General features: G+C 37.2%; 1 protein-coding gene across 1 annotated transcript in view; it reads left to right on the top strand.

The window, feature by feature from the left end:
- CDH18 (cadherin 18) overlaps positions 1-23,780 on the top strand; it is a 1,382,204-nt gene that overhangs the window by 292,817 nt on the left and 1,065,607 nt on the right. The window contains exon 2 of the mRNA XM_073630863.1: positions 117-584. Coding sequence (XP_073486964.1) covers positions 357-584 — 228 coding nt within the window. The 5' untranslated portion in view covers positions 117-356. The remainder of the gene's footprint in view (positions 1-116; positions 585-23,780) is intronic.

Genomic DNA, 23,780 nt, shown 5'->3' with positions numbered 1-23,780 from the left:
ATTAGACTCTTCAATTAAAACTTTTATACTGTATATTTATGTACAAATCAATAATTGCTAATAGGGTAAAGAAGTAAATTACTTTCCTGATGGTACTCTTTACTTATTTCCATTAGATTTAACATGCCCGTCTCCTGGACAACGTTATGAGGATTTCCACAGAGACACTGCTAAGACATATTTTCTTTTCACAATGTAAATACAGTCTTAATTTCTGAAAATCAATAAAAATAATGGATGCTCAAGGAAGACAATGCTGGACTGTTCTGCCAGATCAAATTTAGCTACATAGCAAGTACACCTAGGTTGCTGGATTACAAATATACAAGGCAAAGAAGAAGGAAACATTTCCTACCATGAGATTTACAAGCACATCTGGTATCTGTCCTGTTCTAGTGTGCCTCTGTTTTGTACAGAGATGTTATGGAGCAACACATCACACCTCCATAAAGGTGATCAGAAATCAAACCAAACATATAGAAGGAGAGACAGAAGTTCACCATCGGCCAAAACGTGGATGGGTTTGGAATCAGTTCTTTGTTTTAGAAGAACACATGGGACCAGACCCTCAGTATGTGGGAAAGGTAATTACGTTTTTTAATACTTCTTTTTAAATGTTTCTTTTATTTGTTTTTTGTTAGTTTGTCTGTTATTTGCATTTTAAATATTTCAGACATACTGTACAGTAATAAGGAAATGCAGTACAAAGTTCTAATCTTGATCTTTGATATACAGTATCAACAAACTATCATTAGGAATTGTCAGTACTCAATTGTTTTGAAGCTTAGGGCCCATTGACATTTGTGGCAACATCACTGAAGCACATATGTTAATGAACATTGCCACTGCGCTTAGTAATACAGTACACCTGCTTTATGTATTGTGCATTGCTGTACTATTCATTGTGAATGAAACCCCAAAGCATTGTATAGTAGAGCCCAAGGCACCTTAATGCATCCCAGTGCATATACCATACAAGTTACTTTTTTACCTGTTGGGGTATATTGGCAGCCCTTTCATAAGGGGCTGCTTTAATGCAAAGCACGTTAACAAGTGCCTTGCTTGCAACAGAAATAGATCTAAATGGTTCTTTTAAGGGTAAATGAGCCTTACATTTTTCAGTCACATTTTTCCAGAATAAGTTGATTATTGCTGTGAGACACCTTGAAAAAATTCTCAACAATGAGAGGTTGATACATTATCTCCACATTACATAAGTATTAGCACAATATAAGTAATTTTAACTTTAACAGTGAAACTTGGAAAAAGATCACATCTAGAATGAGGAAATAATGTAAAACAACATTCATCATGAGCTACATACAGAGCTTTTGTTTTTTTCTAATTAAAAATACTAACAAACATGTCTAGTCTACTTGGATGGCCATTTCCATGTGGAAATGGTGTTGTAAAAGATGCCAATCCTCTGGAGCAAGCAGGGCCAGATGTGCTGTGTGCAGTCAGAACCTGAAAATCTACAGTTCATTTGCTGCTGTGCTTTGATAGGTCCTGGTCCACTATTAGTTAATCATTTCCTAATTGATCCTGTTATGATAATTGGTATCTGAACGTCACTGGTATTTGGCTACACAACATTTTCAATGAAATCATTTTTGAACAATGTCCATTTGCATTCAGCAAGGAAATTGGCTACCTCCTTCCTATATTTATCACTTACAGGTACCTTTTTTAAAGTATAAAGGCACATTTATTAAGTGCTACCTCAACAACACACATCAGTTAGAAAGCTGTATACAACCAAAATGTCTTTATTCAACAAACAGTTCCATGGGTAGCAGCAACAACTTTACAGTTAAAGAGAGCTAGAATTCCTTTGGGTAGTGGAGATTTTGCAAAGTGAAATCGCGGGAAAGGGTAGAATCAGGTGTCAAATCACTACAGCAGAAAATTATTGCATCTTTACTTACTAATAGGAATAATCTATTCCCCATCTGCTATATTTCTCATTGAGTCTAACTCAAGCTGACATTTAACAAGCACCACAATGCATGCCCTATGCTTCTTAAAGTTAAAGATGAATATACTTATATTTAATGTTAAATACCCTCTTCCCGCAATTAACATTTCTTTAAAATGATAAATTTTTCATTAGATACCTTAGCATAGACCCTGGCAGATCATGACTTGTGGGAGGGGTTGGCAGGTGTTGTACATAGGGTGCTGTAAATAGCTTTCTAAAAACATAACAACACCCTGTCTCCCTGTTCCATTCAGGAGTCCCCAGCTCTGATGCAAGGTGTTGTGCCAATAAAAAATGCCTGGGTGGGTAATCAGTCTAGAGGAGTGGACATTCAAAGACAGGCTCCATTTGCATAAAAACGTCTATAAGCAGCAACCACATATAATACTGAGCTTCTATGAGTAAAATAATAATTACAGATGTTCTTTAGCCAGAGGCAGTCTCTTTCTGACTTGCTTTACCTTCTAAAATCAGAGTAAGCAAATTCAGTATAAGAGAGTGCATCACCTACTTTTGCAGCCAAATTCTGATAACACCTGCCTAATATTTGTTATATGCTCTCGTTATATTACTGAAAAAATGCTGCTTACATGTGTGCTTCTTTTCTGAAAACTCCAAAAGTGGTGGTTTCCTACGTAATGCTAAGGAGAGGGCTGGGGGTTAAAGTGATTGTAGAGTTAAACTAGAACTAAAGGCAGAACTCTCTTTTTCATTTTGGGTAGAGTGAGGGAGGGTTATAACCCCTGTTTTTTGCAATCTGTGTCCCATTGTGGAGATTTCTCTTCACTTCCTGCCCCATAGCCAAAACAGGAAGTGAGAGTTAATACCTCCAAATTGAAGGAACTCTTGATTATCACCAGGATCACCAGAACTAATGCCCCCATTGGAATAATTTCCCTTTATTCCAGCTCCGGTGAAAACCCCAAATTTTCATTTACTTCTGATGATAAAGGTAAACATGACAAATAGAGAAGCTGAATCTCCCTAATGGGGGCACAGACAGCAACAAAATCCTGATAAGTGTTCTAATTCCTCTGCACTCTGTCCAAAACAAAACAAAAAAAAAATTGTCTTAAGTTATACTTTAGGAAGCTGTCAGTGTAAAGATTTCTGCTGTTTTCCCCTTGCCTGCAACATGGAAGAGAGTGGACATTGTGGTAGCATTTCACTCATTGACTGAACGCTGTAAAAGCAGCTGCTGGTTCAGCATCTCAGTTCCAGCCAAATGTATTATTGGCTGAAACACTGTGTCTTCAGTTTACAAGAAATATGACTTTGACACTATTTAAAGAGAATATGTGCCCAGACTAAGCACACTAAATTATTACATAGTTTTAAAAAGCAATAAAAAAGACTTTATAACAAACTGTCATTCTCTTCTGTAGATACACTTATTGTGGAGATATTTATTTTCAAAATTCACAGCAGAGGCACAGAAATATAAACTTTTTTTTTCTATCAGAACAGATCTGCCAGCCTTCTAATAAAAACAAGCAGGTGTCACTAAACTGTTAGAAAACTGACATTAAAATCTGTGTTGTGATTTCTGAGGATCTTTAGAATCATTGAGAATGAACCACGTCACATGTCTATGTTGCTCCTGCTTTATGAAAGAGGATTTTGAGTTGATTTAGCAATTACCTACTGCTGAATGTCTTTAAATGGTGAAGTAAATTGAGCTGTGGTATCTACCCACTACTTTTTGTTAGCTAGATGATTGATTGCTAAAGGTATTTAGTATCTAGATTTTAAGATGGACTGCAGGCAAGACACAAGATGTAATAGCTATATTAAAACTGCACTGAACAGCATGTGTGCCAAATATCCAGTGAAACAGGGGAGATAGGAAAATTGTAAAAGAAAATATAATCTTCCTGTGTCTGCCTGTTTTTAGCGAGAGAGAGAGATAGTTTTTGGACTTTAGCAGGGCATGTGTAATTATGAGTCAATTTGGCAATTGCTTACAATGCAGTTTAGCTCACCAATGAATCATTCACCTCATAACCCTTTCCCAAATTTAATAATAGTAATACACATACACAAACATAGCAGTGACAAATCTTCAGCTCAAAAAAGAAAAGGAAATGCCAAATGCACATGACCTGAGATGTTTTTTTTTTTATTGACTGTAATTTAGTAAAATATATTCATGCCAGAATAAGGAAATGGTGCTTTAAGAATTTAAATGTAAAACTGTATTTTCCTATAGGTTTATTGGTTTTCTATAAGAGCCTAGAAAAAAAATCCTTGGTACTGTGTAAAAAACAGTGTATGAAAATAATAATTATAGAACATTTGCTACTATAATTTGACAGCCTGGATTTATTAAACTGGAACATGCAAATCTGGCGCAGCTCTGTATAAAAACCAATCAGCTTCCATGTTTTATTGTCAACGCTTAATTGAACAATTTGAGGTTAGAAGCTGATTGGCTACCATGCACAGATACACCAGATTCTGAGTGCTCTGATTTTAGTAAATCTACCCCACATGTCTTAGGGCTTGCATACATTGAATTTTATAGGTCCGCATTGAAATATGTTTGAAAATGATTGTAAGTCTCCAAATGCAGTGGAGAGTATATCTGGTGTTTTCCTTGTCTTCAAAGTTGGACCTTTCTTATGAACACATCTTGTCCTATTCAATAAAATGTAAGGCGTGTTTGTCTTTCAGCAGTTTTCGGTAGGAAGTTTTTTGAACTGTATGACAAGTGTAGTTTATGCATTTCAAAAACTTTTCCAAATGCATTCACCATTCTTTTTCAAAGTTGATTGAAAATGGCCTTGTTACCTAAAACATAAATGTATTTCACAAAATATAAAGCATATATGTGTTTTGTCCTCTCGCGGCTAATAAGCACGGTCTAAATGCATGTCTTTTTTTTTTTTAAAAACAATTTCACAGAGGGATGCATTTGCCTGTGTCAGCTTGCAGTGTGTAGACAGGTACACAAGCTTTCCCATTGAACCCTTATACCTATTGCCACAAAGTATACAAAAACTCCAATAAGCAGATTTTTAAGATTTGTATAAGTTTATGCATATGTAGTTCTATGATTTTAATCTTCCTTGTGGCTTTGTTCTAATTATTATTATTGCTGCATATTATGATTTAGTTGTGGTTGATGTTATTATTGTTATTTTAGCACATTTTCCTATTATTTTTTCCCCTATAGTGGCTTAATATACTCAAAAAGAAAAATATTTATTTTGTTAGTGTAATTTTATGTTTTCTCATATTCTTTGTTACATATTGTTTTCTTTTACCACTTTCAAATTTTTGGTGCCCTGCAGATATTAGCATAAAATACATGGTCTATTTGGTTCAGTTGTATGCTTATATTTTCATATGCAATTACATTTCTATCTTACATGTAAACATTAACTTCGTTGCTATGCATAAGAATTAATGGCCCATAAGCCATCCTTGAAGACTATAGAATAATCCTTTACAATGCAATCTAGATGTCCAACAAGTACTTTCACCAATAGCAATGATTTTGAGTGTCTTCTTATAATACACCAGCAAGACTCCTAGTAAAATTACATTTCTACAGTGCAATAAACTATTAATTAGTAATACAATACTACATCAAACATATTCAAGCTTTTCTGGGATCTCATCAGTGTTCCACTGTTAAGTGTGTATATTTAATTTAAGCAATGCACTTTCTTTTTCAGTGATGAAAATTATTGTTATGTACTTGATTTGAAAGATAAAGGTTTACAGATACATCCGTAGGAAAGTCCAAGAAAGAACCATATACAATATGTTATTGTTATGTTATAAAATCTCTTAAAGAGCAATTAATGTCTTAGTTTTAAAAAATGCAATGTCTCTGGTGCAATAAAATAAACCTACCTGCCTGCTTACAGTATTCTGTAGAAAGTATACTGAGCTGTGCATGCCTGTGTGGAGGAATGACTACACTTCTGTGTATGCACAGGAGTGATGTCATCCTGCACCAGTCAATCAAGATGACCAAAGACGCAGCCAGGAGGAAAATGCTGATGAGGGAGCTTGAGTGTATCAGACTGTTGAAGCAGGGGTAAGTATTGTGGAGTTTAGTTCTGCTTTAAAGTGCTTTAGTGTCAAGAAAACACAGCAACCCTACCTCTAGGTATTAGAAGTCAGAGTAATATTCATGCAGATAAGTTAGAGATCTTACATCTCATCCACCCTGAGATCCTGCCAGTAGTGTAATTTTAGCCTTACCATCTATGCAGCCCCCCTCAATTAGTAGCTGTGTTGTCAGCCTGCCATGCACAATTTTTCAGGAGATTATTGGGCTGCCTATCAGGGTTATGCATACCTCCTACAAACCTGATAGGCAGCTCAATATCCAATTGACAAAGTGCAAGTATAAAGTGCAGGCTTGCAAAGTTGCTGCTAACTGTAAGACAGCAGCTAACAACAGATTTACAAAAAGTATTGCTTCAGAATGCTATATACAGTGAGGCACAATGCCAAACATACTTACATAGTTACATAGTTAAATAGTTATTGAAAAAAAACACAAGTCCATCCAGTTCAACCAACAAACTGAAAAAGTGGGTTTACATACACGTTTACTAAAATGTACAGTTCCTTGTTGTTATTTTTTATGTACCTATCAGTCTGACCTTAATATATAGAAACAAAAACAAAGACATAAACAAAAAAACTACTGCAGATATAAAGTTTAGAAACTTAGGCCAGCCATAGATGGATTAAAATTTCTGCTGAACCGGCCAAATTTTGTTTCATGTGTGAGCCGGCTGGTTATACTGAAGTCGATCCAATGATTGACTTCAGTACAGCAAGTCTGTCTGATTTCTTTTCATGTAAACACTGACAGCGGCTATATCTGCAAGAAGTGATCTTTGTGTTCTGACAGCTGGGAAACCTTCCGCTGTCAGAATACAGGATTCCCCTATCAACACAGTCAGTGGAGCTATGGTTGAAGGAAAGAAAATTGGTTAATGTATGGCCTGACTTATGCCCCGTACACACGATCGGACTTTCCGCCAACAAAACCATGGATTTTTGTTTGAAGGTTGTTGGCTCAAACTTGTCTTGCATACACACGGTCACACAAATGTTGGCCAACAATTACAAACGTGGGAACGCAGTAACTTACAAGACATATGACGAGCCGAGAAAAGGGAAGTTCAATAGCCAGTGCGGCTCCTTCTGCTTGATTCCGAGCATGCATGAACTTTTGTGCGACGGACTTGTGTACACACGATCGAACTTTCTGACAACAAAGTTTTGTTGGCGGAAAATTTGAGAACCTGCTATCAAACATTTGTTGGCAGAAAGTCCGACAGCAAATGTTCGATGGAGCATACACGCTGTCAGACTTTCTGACAACAAGCTCACATCCAACATTTCCCGTCGGAAACATATTTGCAGCAACTTCAGAAAAGCCTACACATATGGCTGATTTCTGACAGGCAATGCTCCACCTCTTCTGGATAGTCAGATGTTTTTAGTCAGATGTATTAGCAAAAAAATGTGATAACTCTGAACTGCATAAGTATTCACTCCTTTGCAGTGCTTTATTCAAAAGCCATATAATTTGTTAAATAAAATGTACTTTATAACATTTCCTGATCTCTGTGAAAATAATCCTGCTACTGGAAGGCCTCAGAGGGTGTTAGAGACAAACAATACTATAAAGACCGAGAAACATCCTGATAGTGGATATAAGGAACAGCTAAACCTCTCATGCTCCACAAAGCTAACCCTTTTGGAAGAGCAGATAAAGAAAGCACATGCTGAAAAAATATACCAGTTTGCATTTAGAACTTGCCAAAAGTCACAAGGGAGACACAGCAAATATATAAATGGTTTCATAATTTTGTGAATTCTGTCCCCACAGTGAAACATAATTGTGGTAGAATCATGTAATGGAATTGCTTTTCAGCTGGAACTAAAAAAACTGGTAGGGATTAGGTTGTAGATGAAGTCCAGTTTCAGTCAAAGGCGATAAACACTTTTGCAAATCACTGAACATTCTCCAATGCCATAAACACTTTTGCAAATCACTGAACATTCTCCAATGCCTATGTGAGGTAAGAGGGAAACCTCATCCAGGGTTCCAGAAGTACAAGGCAAAGGTTTGATCCATGAAATAAGCATGTAAAATGTAGATGTAAAAATACGTGCAAAAAGGGGGCACTCGTTTGGTACATTAAAATGTAGTATATGAATAATGTGGAAACAATGTGCAAGAACTAAATCACACACTCAAATAACTAAGAAAAACATTCCTAACAAAACCCTTATATTAAGGGTCTTGACAATAATAAACAGCAAATATTAAAAACAACAGTCCCAATGGATTGTGATTTTCCAAACAAAACAGATTAAAGCAAGTGGTTCTAGATTAGTGTTTGATAGTGGATACTCCTTCACCATATCATTATCAGAACACCCAACGTGAGTAGATGTAAAAACTGCTTACCAGATGTATATGACTTCTTTAATTAAAAAGAAAGTCAAGTAACGCTTTGGCAGGATAATGCCTGCTCGCATGTGGATGGAGCTGGAGATGTGCAGGAAACCTCTTCCTCAGAGTTTTGGGGCAGGATATGCAAAGACAATCAAGAAACTTCCCGTAGCATAATACTGTTTATTAAAACATAGAACTAAAAACAGCAAAGCCAAATGGCTCCCTACATTAAAAAGTGCCTACCCGGCACTGGGGCAGCTGGCTTGTCTCATACGAAAGGCTGGATGAGCTGGACCTGTACCGCGTACCGCGTCTACCTCTAGGAAGAGCGTGCGTTCCACCATCCACAGCCGACAACCAGAGACCCTTGACAGCAGGATATTAAAAGCTTAAAACAAAGAAGAAAGCGGACCAAGCAAAGGTAGAGAGCAGACTAGGGAGGGAGAGGCAGGTGACTTTTTATCCAGACTTACTGACTTATGAAGATTTTAGTAAGGAGAGTCAAATTGTAGTTAATCATTTTGCCTGTGGGTCCTGTTGAAACGGTCGAGTGTCTTCTTTTTCGCTTTCTTCTTTGTTTCAAGCTTTCAATATCCTGCTGTCAAGGGTCTCTGGTTGTCAGCTGTGGATGGTGGAATGCACGCCCTTCCTAGAGGTAGACGCAGTACGCGGTACAGGTCCAGCTCATCCAGCCTTTCGTATGAGACAAGCCAGCAGCCCCAGTGCCAGGTAGGCACTTTTTAATGTAAGGAGCCATTTGGCTTTTCTGTTTTTAGTTTTATGTTTTAATAAACAGTATTATTATGCTATGGGAAGTTTCTTGATTGTCTTTGCATATCCTGCCCCAAAACTCTGAGGAAGAGGTTTCCTGCACATCTCCAGTTCCATCCACATGCGAGCAGGCATTATCCTGCCAAAGCGTTACTTGACTTTCTTTTTAATTAAAGAATTTAAATACATCTGGTAAGCAGTTTTTACATCTGCTCACATTGGGTGTTCTGCTAATGATATGGTGAAGGAGTATCCACTATCAAGCACTAATCTAGAACCACCTGCTTTAATCCGTTTTGTTTGGAAAATCACAATCCATTGGGACTGTTGTTTTTAATATTTGTTGTTTATTATTGTCAAGACCCTTAATATAAGGGTTTTGTTAGGAATGTTTTGCTTAGTTATTTGAGTGTGTGATTTAGTTCTTGCACATTGTTTCCACATTATTCATATACTACATTTTAATGTACCAAACGAGTGCCCCCTTTTTGCACGTATTTGTAATCCAGGAGTGTTTTTCACTTTTCAGGGGAGCAGTCTAATATTTATATTCACGTATTTAACTTCACTTTGGCGCGGAGTGTTTTTGTATATAAAATGTAGATGTAACCTAAAAAAAATACTTTCTAGTAAATGTTACAAAAATAATGTAAAATAGGTATTCACTGAAAAGCACATTTAAAAAACATTAGAAGAAGTTCTCCAAGACAGCAATAAGTGATATGTTTTCAGTAGTTATTAGGTAGGTTGACAGGGACAGATAGAGATGGCAAGACTGGTGAAGTGGAGATAATAACTGAAAAATGTATAGTAATGAGTATAAATGTATCAGTTAACCTTATGAACCAAAGGTACCTCATTAACCTAAGTCTAAAAATGTATAATTGGAAATAAAGCACAAACTCAGCTGCATTTACAAAGTCTAATAAAAACACATTTGTCTTTTTTGAAGAGTTGCGATTTTAATTCTACTCAATATAATTGGGGATATTATTTAACATTTTATATGTATTTTTAAACATACAATATATATTTAAAATAATAACATATTTTGTGTTATATACCCCGGATCTTTTGAATATAATTAAGCATGTATATAAGATATATAAGATAACCTTTTTGTCATATATCCTTAAATGACATTAATTATCAAAATAGTGAAAAATTCAAGTTGGAGACAATTTTTGTGACGTCATTACGCATCAGCCTGCAGGCGAGGTCCGCGGCTGTGTGGAAAATTTGTTTGCTTTGCTTCTTATCATTTTGGACTCTTTTTTTATTTATTTTTTTTACTGTGAACTGGATAAGCTTAGATTGATTTTTACCTTTAATTTTCCATTTTTTGATAATTAATGTCATTTAAGGATATATGACAAAAAGGTTGCATACTTATATCTTATATATATACAGTTAGTCGTGTATTCAGGCTTACATAAGTAGCAGCACCGTTCATATCACAATTCATTTATTTTGTTACACATAGTTTGGGCAAGCTCAGAATAATTATATATATTTTATAATATAATCAAGCAACCTTTCAGGATATAATTATTGTGAGTGAGTAAGCAGCTGCTTTCAAAAGAAGATATGTTTTGAGTTTTCTTTATAGTTTTGTCAATTTGGACAACAGTAATTTCATGAAAGAAAATGCTTTTTCTAGTTTGTGTACACTAGTCAGAAAAGGAAAACAAAAACTCTTGGGAAGGAAAAAAAAGTACACTTGATATTCCAAAGCTGAAATTACAGTTTAGAAGCTTCTGATCTTGAGTAGTAAGGGAGCCTACAGTATGGACGTTTTTGCAGCAGACCTAAGAATTTCTAATCAATTGCAATTTAAAGGTGACAGTTAAATGTAAGCATCTTCAGGAGCCAGTACACACTGTTTTATAGCCCCAATGCTCTAAAAATCAATGATGCTTTTTTACAAGCAAATAAACCACATGTCTTAACCAGTTAAGGACCAGCTGTCGCAGTAATACTGCGGCAGGTTGGCTCCCCTGGGTGAATCGCCGTAGCTGTACGTCAGCTGATTTAAGAGTTCTAGGGGGCGCACGCACGCTGTCAGAGCTATTGCGCATGCCCAGCGGCCGTGATGTCCGGAGGCACCCGCAATCACTCCTGAGAGAGACAGAACAGAGATCTGTCAATGTAAACAGGCAGTTCTCCATTCTGTCAGAAGAGAGGAGACAGATCTGCTGTTCATACTGATTATGAACAGCGATCGGTCTCCTTCTCCAGGCAGTCCCATCTCCCCACAATTAGAAACACTCCCTAGAACACACATTTAACCCCTTGATCGCCCCCTAGTGTTACCCCCTTCCCTGCCAATGACATTTATACAGTAATCAGTGGCTATTTAAAGTACTAATCATTGTATGTCATGATAAAAATCGCAGATTGCCCCCATTACTAGTAAAAAATAAATAAAGAATAAAAATGCCATAAAGCTATCCCCTATTTTCTAGACACTAAAATTTTTGTGCAAACCAATCAATATATGCTTATTGCCTTTTTTTACCAAAAATATGTAGAAGAATACATATTGGCCTAAACTGAGGAATATATTTTTTTTTTTTTTAATTTGGGATATTTATTATAGCAAAAAGTAAAAAATATTGTTTTTTTTTCAATTGTAGCTTTGTTTTGTTTATAGCGCAAAAAATAAAAACTGTAGAGGTGATCAAATACCACCAAAATAAATCTCTATTCGTGGGAAAAAAAGGACATACATTTTGTTTGGGTACAACATCGCACGACCGCGCAATTGTCAGTTAAAGCGACGTATTGCAAAAAATGGCCCGGTCAGGAAGGGGGCAAATCCTTCTGGGGCTAAAATGGTTAAAAAAGGCCCCTGCATACCTTATTTCACAACGCACTTTGGTGCTCATGTGACCGTTTGCCGTTCCCTCTCCTGATCTGACTGCTACAGCAGGAGGGGCAGAGAATCCTTGCTGACATCAGTTGGGAGGTGGAGAGAGGTGGAGAGAGGCGGCCAGTCATGTGAGTGCTGAGTGACGCTCAGAAATAAGGTATACAGGGGCATTTTTTTAATAAGGCACAGTCACTGGAGACATTGCATTATTTAACACAGGGGATTGCCAGAAAATGATAAAGTTATGATAGCAGCAGGAGGGGAGGGTCAGACACTGTCACGAGCTGACAGGCAGGGAGGGGAGAGGACAGGGGAGAGGACAGAGGGGAGAGCAGATGACTGAGGCAGGTAAACTGACCACGGTGTCAGGGCTCAGCAGCCATGAAAAACCATGGTCAGTTTACAAGGGGAAGGGCTGAACCAGGAAGGATCAGCCAGGTTTTTCAGATGATACAGGGGGACAATTACACAGCACAAGCACTGTACTGTTATTTATGCTTTAAAGGGACAGGATCAATTTCTCCTTTTTTTTTTTTAGGGTAACAAACGCTTTAAATTGATGAAATATATACGCTGTGGTAACTAACCATTTCTTCTGAATATTCTAGTTCTAAAGCTGCCATGCTGCTATCATATCTTCAGTATATTATGATTTACTGTCCAAGAGCAAGCATGGAGATCAGGACATTTGACTTCCCACAGACTGTACTTGCTATATGTCTTTGGACCAAAATAGATTGAGGCAGTTATTGCACAAACCTCCTAAAATAAAATATATTTTTTAAACTTTGCTATGCAGTTCTCATAGCTTGTAGTTCCATAAAAAAAGAAGACTTAAAAATACAAAAAAAATACTGAATATACATTCAACAAGACATAACAAATACAGATTTCTGAGTAGGACAAGTTAATTGTAGTCTTTCTGGCAACACCCTTGTCTTTGGTCTTCATTTATCCTGCTAATTCCTGACCAGGAGACACTTTTTTGATCAATTAAACAGGAGTTTGCCCACAAGAAGCTCCCCTCTCACTTGTTTTGGCTGTTGGGGACCCAACATTCTATCAGTAATGAAGAGCTGTAGACTACTGTCATGCAGCCAGTGCCTCACACACACACTTACTCACACACACCAACTGGAATTACACGCTTCCTCCAAATCCTATGACCACCTAGTATGGCCAGGAATCTAAATAGGTCATAAGCTTCTTACACTGTATAAACCCCAAGCTTGTATTGTTTGGTTGCAATGCAACAAATACTGCAAAGGTTTGATGCCCTTGTACTAACAAAAATGAAACAAATGTTTAAAGTGGATCTAATCTCTCCAATCCTTTACAACCAAGGATCCTGCCATTTTAGCCTCTGATAAGCAGTTGTCATGGTGTTGCCCATGCAAGTTATGACATCAGACATTTAATGCCTTGACAGTTTGGATGAGAGCACAATCATCTTCGACTGTTATTATTTATAGCATGCCTTAAATGTAAGCGTTTTGGCAAAGAGTTAAATGGATGGGTTTAGTTCCACTTTAAAGCCCTCAGTGAAAGGATTAAAATGAAGACAAAATATAACATAAATAATTATTTATTTTAATAGAAATACTGTATAAATGGTTAAAACTGCTACATCCCAAACCAATGCACCATTTAATAATGGCAGAGCAGATTAACCCCTGTTACATCTTTACTAGGTCAGTGACTTGGAAACTGTTGAATACTGATGGAGCCAGGCAATTTACATCAGCAGTGACAGCCTCCTTTTTTATCTTACCACAGGTTTCCTTTAAGGCAGAGAAAGAATAATTACATTTGCAAACAATTTTTCTTACCTGGCATTTTCTCTAATGCCGCGTACACACGATTGGAAATTCCACCAGCAAAAGTCCAATGTAAGCTTTTGGTCGGAAATTCCGACCGTGTATATGCTCCATCAGACTTTTTCTGCATGGTTGAATTTCCGCCAGCAAAATAGTGAAAGCAGGTTCGCTATTTTTCCGACAAAAACAGTTCCTATCGGAAATTCAGTTTGTCTGTATGCAATTCCGACGCGAAAAAAAAACACGCATGCTCAGAATCAAGTACGAGATGGAAGCGCTCGGTCTGGATTAGCAGAAGGAGCCCAAAGGGTGGTGCGCTTTGTATGGAACATCCCTTTTCTAGTGCCGTCATACGCGTTGTACGTCACCACGTTCTTGACGGTCAAAAGTTCAGAGAACTTTTGTGTGACCGTGTGTATGCAAGCCAAGCTTGAGCGGAATTCCTTGGATGGTTTTTCCAATGAAAATTCAGATCGTGTGTACGCGGCATTAGGCTTTTGAAACAATAATTATGCTCAAAGGTACAGATTGTAGTGAACTAACAACACATGCACGCTAGTTTACTTTGTAGGGCTGACATCAATGTGCACAACGTAGTAACATTTTCATATGTCCATATATAATCATTTATTGCATTCTTCTAAAATGATAACAGTGGGGCAGCACAGTGGCTAAATGGTTAGCACATCTGCCTAGCAGCAGTAGGGTCATTGGTTCAAATCTCTACCATAGCACTACCTGCCTGGAGTCTGCATGCTCTGCCTGTGTAGGTTTTCTCTGGGTACTTTTGTTTTCTCCCACACCCCAAAGACATGCTGGTAGGTTAATTGGCCCTAGTATGTGTATGAATGTTGGTTAGGGACTTTGTAAGCTCCTTGAGGGCAGGGACAGATGTGAATGTAGAATACAGTGGGGACAGAAAGTATTCAGACCCCCTTAATTTTTTCACTCTTTGTTATATTGCAGACATTTGCTAAAATCATTTAAGTTCATTTTTTTTCCTCATTAATGTACACACAGTACCCCATATTGACAGAAAAACACAGAATTGTTGACATTTTTGCAGATTTATTAAAAAAGAAACACTGAAATATCACATGGTCCTAAGTATTCAGACCCTTTGCTGTGACACTCATATATTTAACTCAGGTGCTGTCCATTTCTTCTGATCATCCTTGAGATGGTTCTACACCTTCATTTGAGTCCAGCTGTGTTTGATTATACTGATTGGACTTGATTAGGAAAGCCACACACCTGTCTATGTAAGACCTTACAGCTCACAGTGCATGTCAGAGCAAATGAGAATCATGAGGTCAAAGAAACTGCCTGAAGAGCTCAGAGACAGAATTGTGGCAAGGCACAGATCTGGCCAAGGTTACAAAAAAATTCTGCTGGACTTAAGGTTCCTAAGAGCACAGTGGCCCATATAATCCTTAAATGGAAGACGTTTGGGATGACCAGAACCCTTCCTAGAGCTGGCCGTCTGGCCAAACTGAGCTATCGGGGGAGAAGAGCCTTGGTGAGAGAGGTAAAGAAGAACCCAAAGATCACTGTGGCTAAGCTCCAGAGATGCAGTCGGGAGATGGGAGAAAGTTATAGAAAGTCAACCATCACTGCAGCCTTTCACCAGTCGTGGCTTTATGGCAGAAGCCTCTCCTCAGTGCAAGACACATGAAAGCCCGCAGGGAGCTTGCTAAAAAACACCTGAAGGACTCCAAGATGGTGAGAAATAAGATTCTCTGATCTGATGAGACCAAGATAGAACTTTTTGGCCTTAATTCTAAACGGTATGTGTGGAGAAAACCAGGCACTGCTCATCACCTGTCCAATACAGTCCCAACAGTGAAGCATGGTGGTGGCAGCATCATGCTGTGGGGGTGTTTTTCAGCTGCAGGGACAGGACGACTGGTTGCAATTGAGGGAAAGATGAATGCGGCCAAGTACAGGGATATCCTAGACAAAAACCTTCTCCAGAGTGCTCAGGACCTCAGACTGGGCTCAAGGTTTACCTTCCAACAAGACAATGACCCTAAGCACACAGTTAAAATAATGAAGGAGTGGCTTCACAACAACTCCGTGACTGTTCTTGAATGGCCCAGCCAGAACCCTGACTTAAACCCAATTGAGCATCTCTGGAGAGACCTAAAAATGGCTGTCCACCAAGGTTTACCATCTAACCTTACAGAACTGGAGAGGATCTGCAAGGAGGAATGGCAGAGGAACCCCAAATCCAGGTGTGAAAAACTTGTTGCATCCTTCCCAAAAAGACTCATGGCTGTATTAGATCAAAAGGGTGCTTCTACTAAATACTGAGCAAAGGGTCTGAATACTTAGGACCATGTGATATTTCAGCTTTTCTTTTTTAATAAATCTGCAAAAATGTCAACAATTCTGTGTTTTTCTGTCAATATGGGGTGCTGTGTGTACATTAATGAGGAAAAAAATGAACTTAAATGATTTTAGCAAATGGCTGCAATATAATAAAGTGAAAAATTTAAGGGGGTCTGAATACTTTCCGTCCCCACTGTATATACTGTATGTAAAGAACTGCATACATACATGGTGATATATAAGTACCTGTAATAAATAACAGATACAATATGGTTGCTCTGAATTACTTTTGTTTTACTTATTATCATTGCTTATTGAGCTGCCCTGTTAAAACCAATAGAATATTGTACAGGCAATTCTTAGGTAAAACAAGAAAATGGTAAACATTTACAATTCAGTACACTGGATCTTTCAAAAGCCTGTAAAGCCACATATGAAAATGTAAGGCAATGACAGCAAGGGGGGTTGAACTAAAATTGCTGAACCTTCACTTTTTGATTCTTCTGAATAATTGGAGTGAGATGCAAAGCACAAAACCAAGGAATCTAAAGGCTATTATGATTTATAAGTTATATGATTCCATAAAAAAACTAAACAAGGGGGGGCAGGAGGCGGAGCCTAGCGGAGCAGACATGCATTGTTAGAGCTCCACACCACTGAGGAGAGAAGAGAAGGACAAAGCGGAGCCTGCAGGCTCAAAAGGTATCCATTTGAACCTTTTTGCCCCAGGGAACAAACTGTGAAAGTTTGGGCAGGAAATATGGTACTGGGAGGAAACCGTGGCAGAAATAAAAATCACCTCACAAAGAGCTCACAGGCACTCACTGCAGCTGAAGCAGCTCCAGTCACCTCACAATATACAGCATCAGGGCGCTCTCACAGACAGAAAATGTCACAGCAAGACTCTCCATTTGAGTCAGATACAGAACAAATCCTCTCACAAACTTTTCCACAAGCCTCCTCAGCATCCCCAGTAATATTATTACAATTTGAAAAGATGCTTCATAAGGCTTTAAAACAAACCTCAGACCAAATAACAAACAGCCTAACCAAAGAAATAAGAGAGCTGGGAAACCGTACCGCAGCCTTAGAAATAAAAATGGATGAAATTGAAATTACAACCCAAGAAAATATAACAGAATTGGAACAATTAAAAAAAGCGAATTTAATACTTCAAACTAAGCTCGAAGATTACGAAAATAGAGCCAGACGTTCAAACTTGCGCATAAGGGGAATACCTGAAACTGTGACAGACCTGCAATCTACTATTACTGCTCTATTACAAGAACTAAAGCCAGATATCCCTATTGAACGTTTAGAACTGGACAGAGTACACAGAGCCCTCACAGCCAAAAAGAAAGATGGACCCCCACGTGATATAATCACAAAATTTCATTATTACAGAACGAAAGAACAAATACTAATTGCTGCAAGAGAAAAAAAGGAACTTAATTTTCAAGGACACAATTATCAAATTTTTGCTGACCTATCCCAACTTACTATTACTAAAAGACGATCCATGAAACTCCAACTAATGGAACTGCAACGCCACAACATTATGTATCAATGGGGCTTCCCCTTTTCAGTCAGATTTAACTACCAAGGTACAATTTACAGAAGCAGATCAGCAGATGAACTACAACAAACCCTTTTAAAATTAAATCTGACAGAACCCACAAGCAGCAACACTCCCACACGCAGAAGAATGGCATCATCTTCACCTTCAGGCAGCACCCAGAAAATTTCAGAACAAAATGGGAATCATCATTCTCACAAAAGAGGCCGTTATGCCACATCATCCATGGACCAAGAAGATTCAATGGACTGACATCCTAATTCCTGATATCTCTTCATTTATTACACTAAGAGATGGTTCTCTATAAAAAACCTGTATTTATAACTGAATGTAACTGCATTCTGATAGTCACACACTGTGTGGGATCATGTTACATTCCAGTTATATTTCTTATTACTTCTGATTCATATAGCCTTAGAATATATAAGTGAAATAAGGAAATTCTTGTTCAGTTATATATTATCAGGTAATAACAATAGATTTATTACTTTTTAGGACAAATATGTTCAATAATCCAGAAGTAATGGAAGCTTTTTCTTTCTTTTCTTAAAACAAATATATTATTACCTAACTAGTTCCTAGAATTATGTTTTTGTTTATTCTAATCTGAAGCAATACAACCTCAATTTTATGAGTTAACATATCTAAACAGTTGCATATGAATAAAATATGTAATTGTTTACTCTAAAAGGGTTAAAATCCCAAAATAATTCAAACTATCTTCATCAATACCAATGTTATTAACAGTACCTTTCTAACTGAATTATTTAGCCTAGGGCAAAACTAACCATATACAACCACCCTGGAATAAATAATTTCAACAAAAACTATATTCTGCACTCCAATTAATGAAACATCATTTTGATGTCTTTTGACATAGCACTTCTCTCCTGTAAGCGGAAGATCCGTGTACCCCCATTAGCCCTCCTCATTCTCCCAACCATATTATGTGGGAGTGTGACGAAGGCACTTATTCCCCTGAGAGAGATATGTATTCTCTTTCACGGGTAAATTGTGATTACTTGCAAAAAATAATTTATACAATGTATCATCTAATCTCATATGTTTTTTGTTTACTCTTTACTCCAGAATTCACTGGTTTCTTTTCTATGTTTTCATCTCTTCAGTCCACACAGGTTGATCTGCGCAGTCAGCTCTGCATAACAAAAAGTAAGTCAAAACTATTTGATCTGTTGCCATGGCACCACTGAATATACTCTCCCTGAATGTTCAGGGAATAAATGTCCCTCAAAAAAGGACCAAAGCCTTCCGTACTTTCCATAACAAGAAGGCTCACATAGTATGCCTCCAAGAAACACACTTCACCAAAGATTCTACTCCAAAATATATTTCTCCTTTTTATCAACAAATTTACACGGCTTCTGCCTGTACCAAGCAAAGGGGAACTCTAATTTCACCGATCCACACCATTCACCTTATCATCAGAAATTAAAGACCCAGAAGGTAGATACCTGATACTCATGGGTTATATAATGGATACAGCAATCACGGTGATTTCCTACTACGCTCCTAACAAACAACCTACACCATTCCTCTCACATATATTACAAGTGATTAATACACACAAAATAGGAACAGTGATAATGTGTGGGGATTCGAACCAGGTCCTCCTCCCATTTCTAGATAAATCACCTTTTACACCATCCAAAATAACCTCTAGATTACCTTTTTCTCAACTTCTTTCCAAATACAATCTGGTAGATTCATGGAGAGAAAGTAGCCCAATGAAAAAGAAATTCACTTATTTCTCGCACCCTCATCAAACCTTCACCAGAATAGATCATATTTTTCTAACAATAGGAATGATACCAGAAATTATTGCATCAGATATAATTCCGATTCCGTGGTCTGACCATAATGCAGTATACACTACTATAGCCTCAGCCATACCAAAAGCGCATGACCCAACGTGGTACTTACCAGACATAATGCTCAAACACCCACTACATCAGATGGCCATTGAACAAGCTTTAAAGGAATACATATCAATTAATAATACAACAGACATCTCCCCAATAACACTGTGGGAAGCTCATAAGCCTGTCTTGCGTGGTACAATACAAAGACAAATGGCACTATTTAAAGGGGAACGCAAAAATCTAGCAAAAAAACTAGAACTCAATTTTAATGCAGCCTACATATCATTCCAAGATAATCCATCTCAGAGTACAAAATCTCATCTGGAAAAATCTAGATTGAAATACGATCTATTTCTCACTGAGTCAGTTGATAAATCCCTCAAACGCTCCAAACACAATTTCTACATGAATACAAACAAACCAGGTACATATTTGGCTCGGACATTAAATTCAACGAACAAATCTTTCAAACCAATACATTTGAAATTATCAAAAAATGTTTATACTTGTAATCCAGTTAAAATAGTCCATAAATTTCACTCACATCTCGCAACTTTATACAAGACAAACAATGAATTTAATCCTACAGAGGCTGAATCCTTCTTTTCAAAAATAACCTTACCTGAGTTATCTCAGAATCAAAAAAGCAGTTTGGATGAGCCTATAACTATAGATGAAGTTGCTAACGCCATAAAAGACCTAAAACTTAACAAAAGACCAGGCCCAGACGGCTACTCGGCTTTATACTATAAAACATTCTCAGAAATACTCTCTCCCATTCTCACTGAAACTTTTAACAAACTTCTAGATGGACATTCTTTTCGGCAAGAAACACTAATGGCAATTGTTTGTATGATCCCAAAACCCCTTTCTGATGATACTTCCTGTGTGAATTATCGGCCTATCTCTCTATTAAACCTTGATATTAAATTATTAGCAAAAATAATAGCAAAACGCCTCAATAGCATTATAGGAAAATTAATACATAGAGATCAAGTAGGCTTCATGCCAAATAGACAGGCAGGAGATAATATACGCAGGGCAGTGTTATTGGCACATATTGCTAAAAAACGGAAAATCCCTTTATGTTTTCTATCTCTCGATATTAAGAGGGCATTTGACACAGTATCCTGGCAATATATGCAATATTCATTACAAAAATGGGGTTTTGGACCCCACTTTTTAACATGGATCAAAGCATTATATAATAAACCCAAAGCCTATATAAAATATGCTGGATACAAATCTGATGCCTTTAATATCGAAAGAGGTACCCGACAGGGTTGCCCATTATCTCCCTTATTATTTGCCCTTATACTCGAACCCATGGCCCAATACATCAGAACAAACCAAACTATAACTGGCATTGAAGTAGGAGGTATCACACACAAATTATGTATATTTGCAGACGATATATTACTTTTTCTATCATCACCACAGGTCTCTGGTCCTAACTTAATACCAGCTCTTGATGGATTTGCAGCCCTATCCGGCCTTATGATTAATCCCAAGAAATGCCTAGTGCTTAATATTTCACTCACAAACATGGAGTTGATCCCGGCTAGGGCTGCACTCCCATTCACATGGGCGGAAAAATCAATCCCATATCTTGGAATTCATTTAACAGCATCTCATTCTGACTTATTCTCAACCAATTATCCTCCTGTATTAAGACAGATCACAAATCTAATAAAACAATGGTCGCAACTTCTTTTATCCTGGATAGGGAAGATTAATGCAATCAAAATGACTATTCTACCCAAATTGCTTTATCTATTCAGAGTCCTCCCTATTCCAATTCCTTCCTATTTTTTGAGAATAGTACAAAAAAGAGCAACTTCGTTTATATGGGGCTCTTCTAAACCACGTATACCTATACACACACTACATCTTCCCATAAATAAAGGAGGCCTGGGATACCCTAATTTTACTAACTACTACAGAGCAGCACATTTGGCCAGTCTGTCCAAATACCATGCAAAACAGGAAATCCCATTATGGGTATTTATAGAGGCTTCAGAAAATGACCCTCTATTAATATCAAACTTATTATGGCTTGATCCTAAAGACCGCTTTAAAATTCATAATCCCATAACTAAACACTTCTTATCTCTCTGGGATAAACTAAAAACCAAATATCAGTTACAATCTCCACACAATCCTCTCCTTTCTTTTATCAGAAATCCGGCCTTTTATTCGGCATGGATCTACCCAAATTCTTTTAAAGCTTGGACAACATCAGGCATTCAGACACTAAATGACTTCATAGCATCTAAATCATTCCTTTCATTCCCATCACTTAGAGAAAAATATGATCTACCAAACTCTGAGATATTTAGATATCTCCAAATCAAAAATTTCTATACACCATTCCTAAAGGGGGATACACCATTATCCCAATTATCCATTTTTGAATCAATCTGTACAAAAGATCCATTTGCTAAAGGTACAATTTCATCACTTTATAATCAATTATATGGAGTAGCAAATCTTAATAGACCCTCTTACGTTCAGAGGTGGGAGGAGGACCTGGGACGAACTTTAGAAGACACGGACTGGTCTAACATATGGCTCACATCTAAGTCATCTTCACCCAACATCTTAGCACTGGAGACAAATTATAAAGTCCTAACTCGCTGGTACCTTGTACCCGCTAGAGTGGCAAAATATTCACCTAATACCTCAGCTCTTTGTTTTCGAGGATGCCCAGAAATAGGCACACATTTACACATATGGTGGACGTACCAAGTAATCCAAACCTTCTGGAAGGAAGTCTTCGTGATTGCATCTAAAATATTTAAAAAAATAATACAACCAGATCCTTATATAACTTTACTTAATCTAAAACCGGAACGGTTAACACTCTCTCAATTCAAACTTATGATCCAACTAACAACGGCTGCAAAACAAACAGTGGCCAAGGCATGGAAATCTCCTACATTGGTACTAGCAGAAACAATTCACAGAATGAATAATACAATGTCCCATGCTAAGATGGTAGCCATCGATCAAAATCAAATTCCAAAATTTGAAAAACTTTGGCATCCTTGGATAAAACAACAGTTCCTGTCAAACTTCAATGACTCTGTCCTGTTGCCATGGTAGCAGATTAAATGACTTACAGAGACACCCATTCTAAGGCTTCAAAGAGAACTAAAAAGAATAATAAACTGACGAGCGGGACAACCTTGTGGACCATACCTCTGCCTTTCTAAAGCTCATTATCAGAATTTATTTGACCTATATACACTCTACCTGTAAACAATATGTATAGTAGGTATAAATCATTTAAATACCTACAAAAGTAACTAAGGAAATGATATATATCTTTAATTTAGGTTTACGTGAACCCAATGTTTAATATTTGAAATTTCATGATATTTACCTATATAAACCCTACTGTAAAACAATGAGCTTACTTTATAGATCCTTGTAAACTTACTTTATGTATCTTTATAATATTGTATACTCAATAAACTTCTTTTGACAAGGAAAAAAACTAAACAAATCTGTGGGTGTTCTGGAGAAGCATAAAATCAGCAATTTGCTTGTTTGCTTGTATGTCAATTTAACAATTTTTCAAACGACACATCATAATTGAATATATTTGCATTTTTTTGTTCTGTTATAGAATGTCATTTTTTTCAAAAAAACTGTATTATTCTTTGACTTGATGGATTAAAACATTGGGGTTGGTTTACTAAAAAAGAAGAGGCCTTTTACTTAATTAAATAAATCTTCACTTTGGAAATAATGATGGTCTGAAAGCGTTCACAAATATTAATGTGTTAGTAGTGATAAACACAAACCCCATTATAGTCTCGAAAATTAATCGGTTGCAGAAAGGTCCTCCGATTCTATTCAGGGATTTCAATGTAGTCCCAGATCATTAACTTGACACATCAAACCCCAGATCCAGACAAAAATTTGCTATGGGAAAATTCATCAGTGACAATGACCTTTATGATGTGTGGCAATGACACCACCCTGGTGAACGAGAGTATACATATCATTCTCCTGTGCATAATACCTATACTTATATTGATTATTTCTTAACTGACAAATGGTTGTTGCAGTGAGTTGGTGATTCTGACATTGCGCCCATAACCTGGACAG

The sequence above is a fragment of the Aquarana catesbeiana genome, linkage group LG05 (assembly GCF_042186555.1).
Source record: "Aquarana catesbeiana isolate 2022-GZ linkage group LG05, ASM4218655v1, whole genome shotgun sequence".
NCBI classification, from domain to species: domain Eukaryota; kingdom Metazoa; phylum Chordata; class Amphibia; order Anura; family Ranidae; genus Aquarana; species Aquarana catesbeiana.
This window is presented reverse-complemented; position numbering and strand designations above follow the sequence as displayed.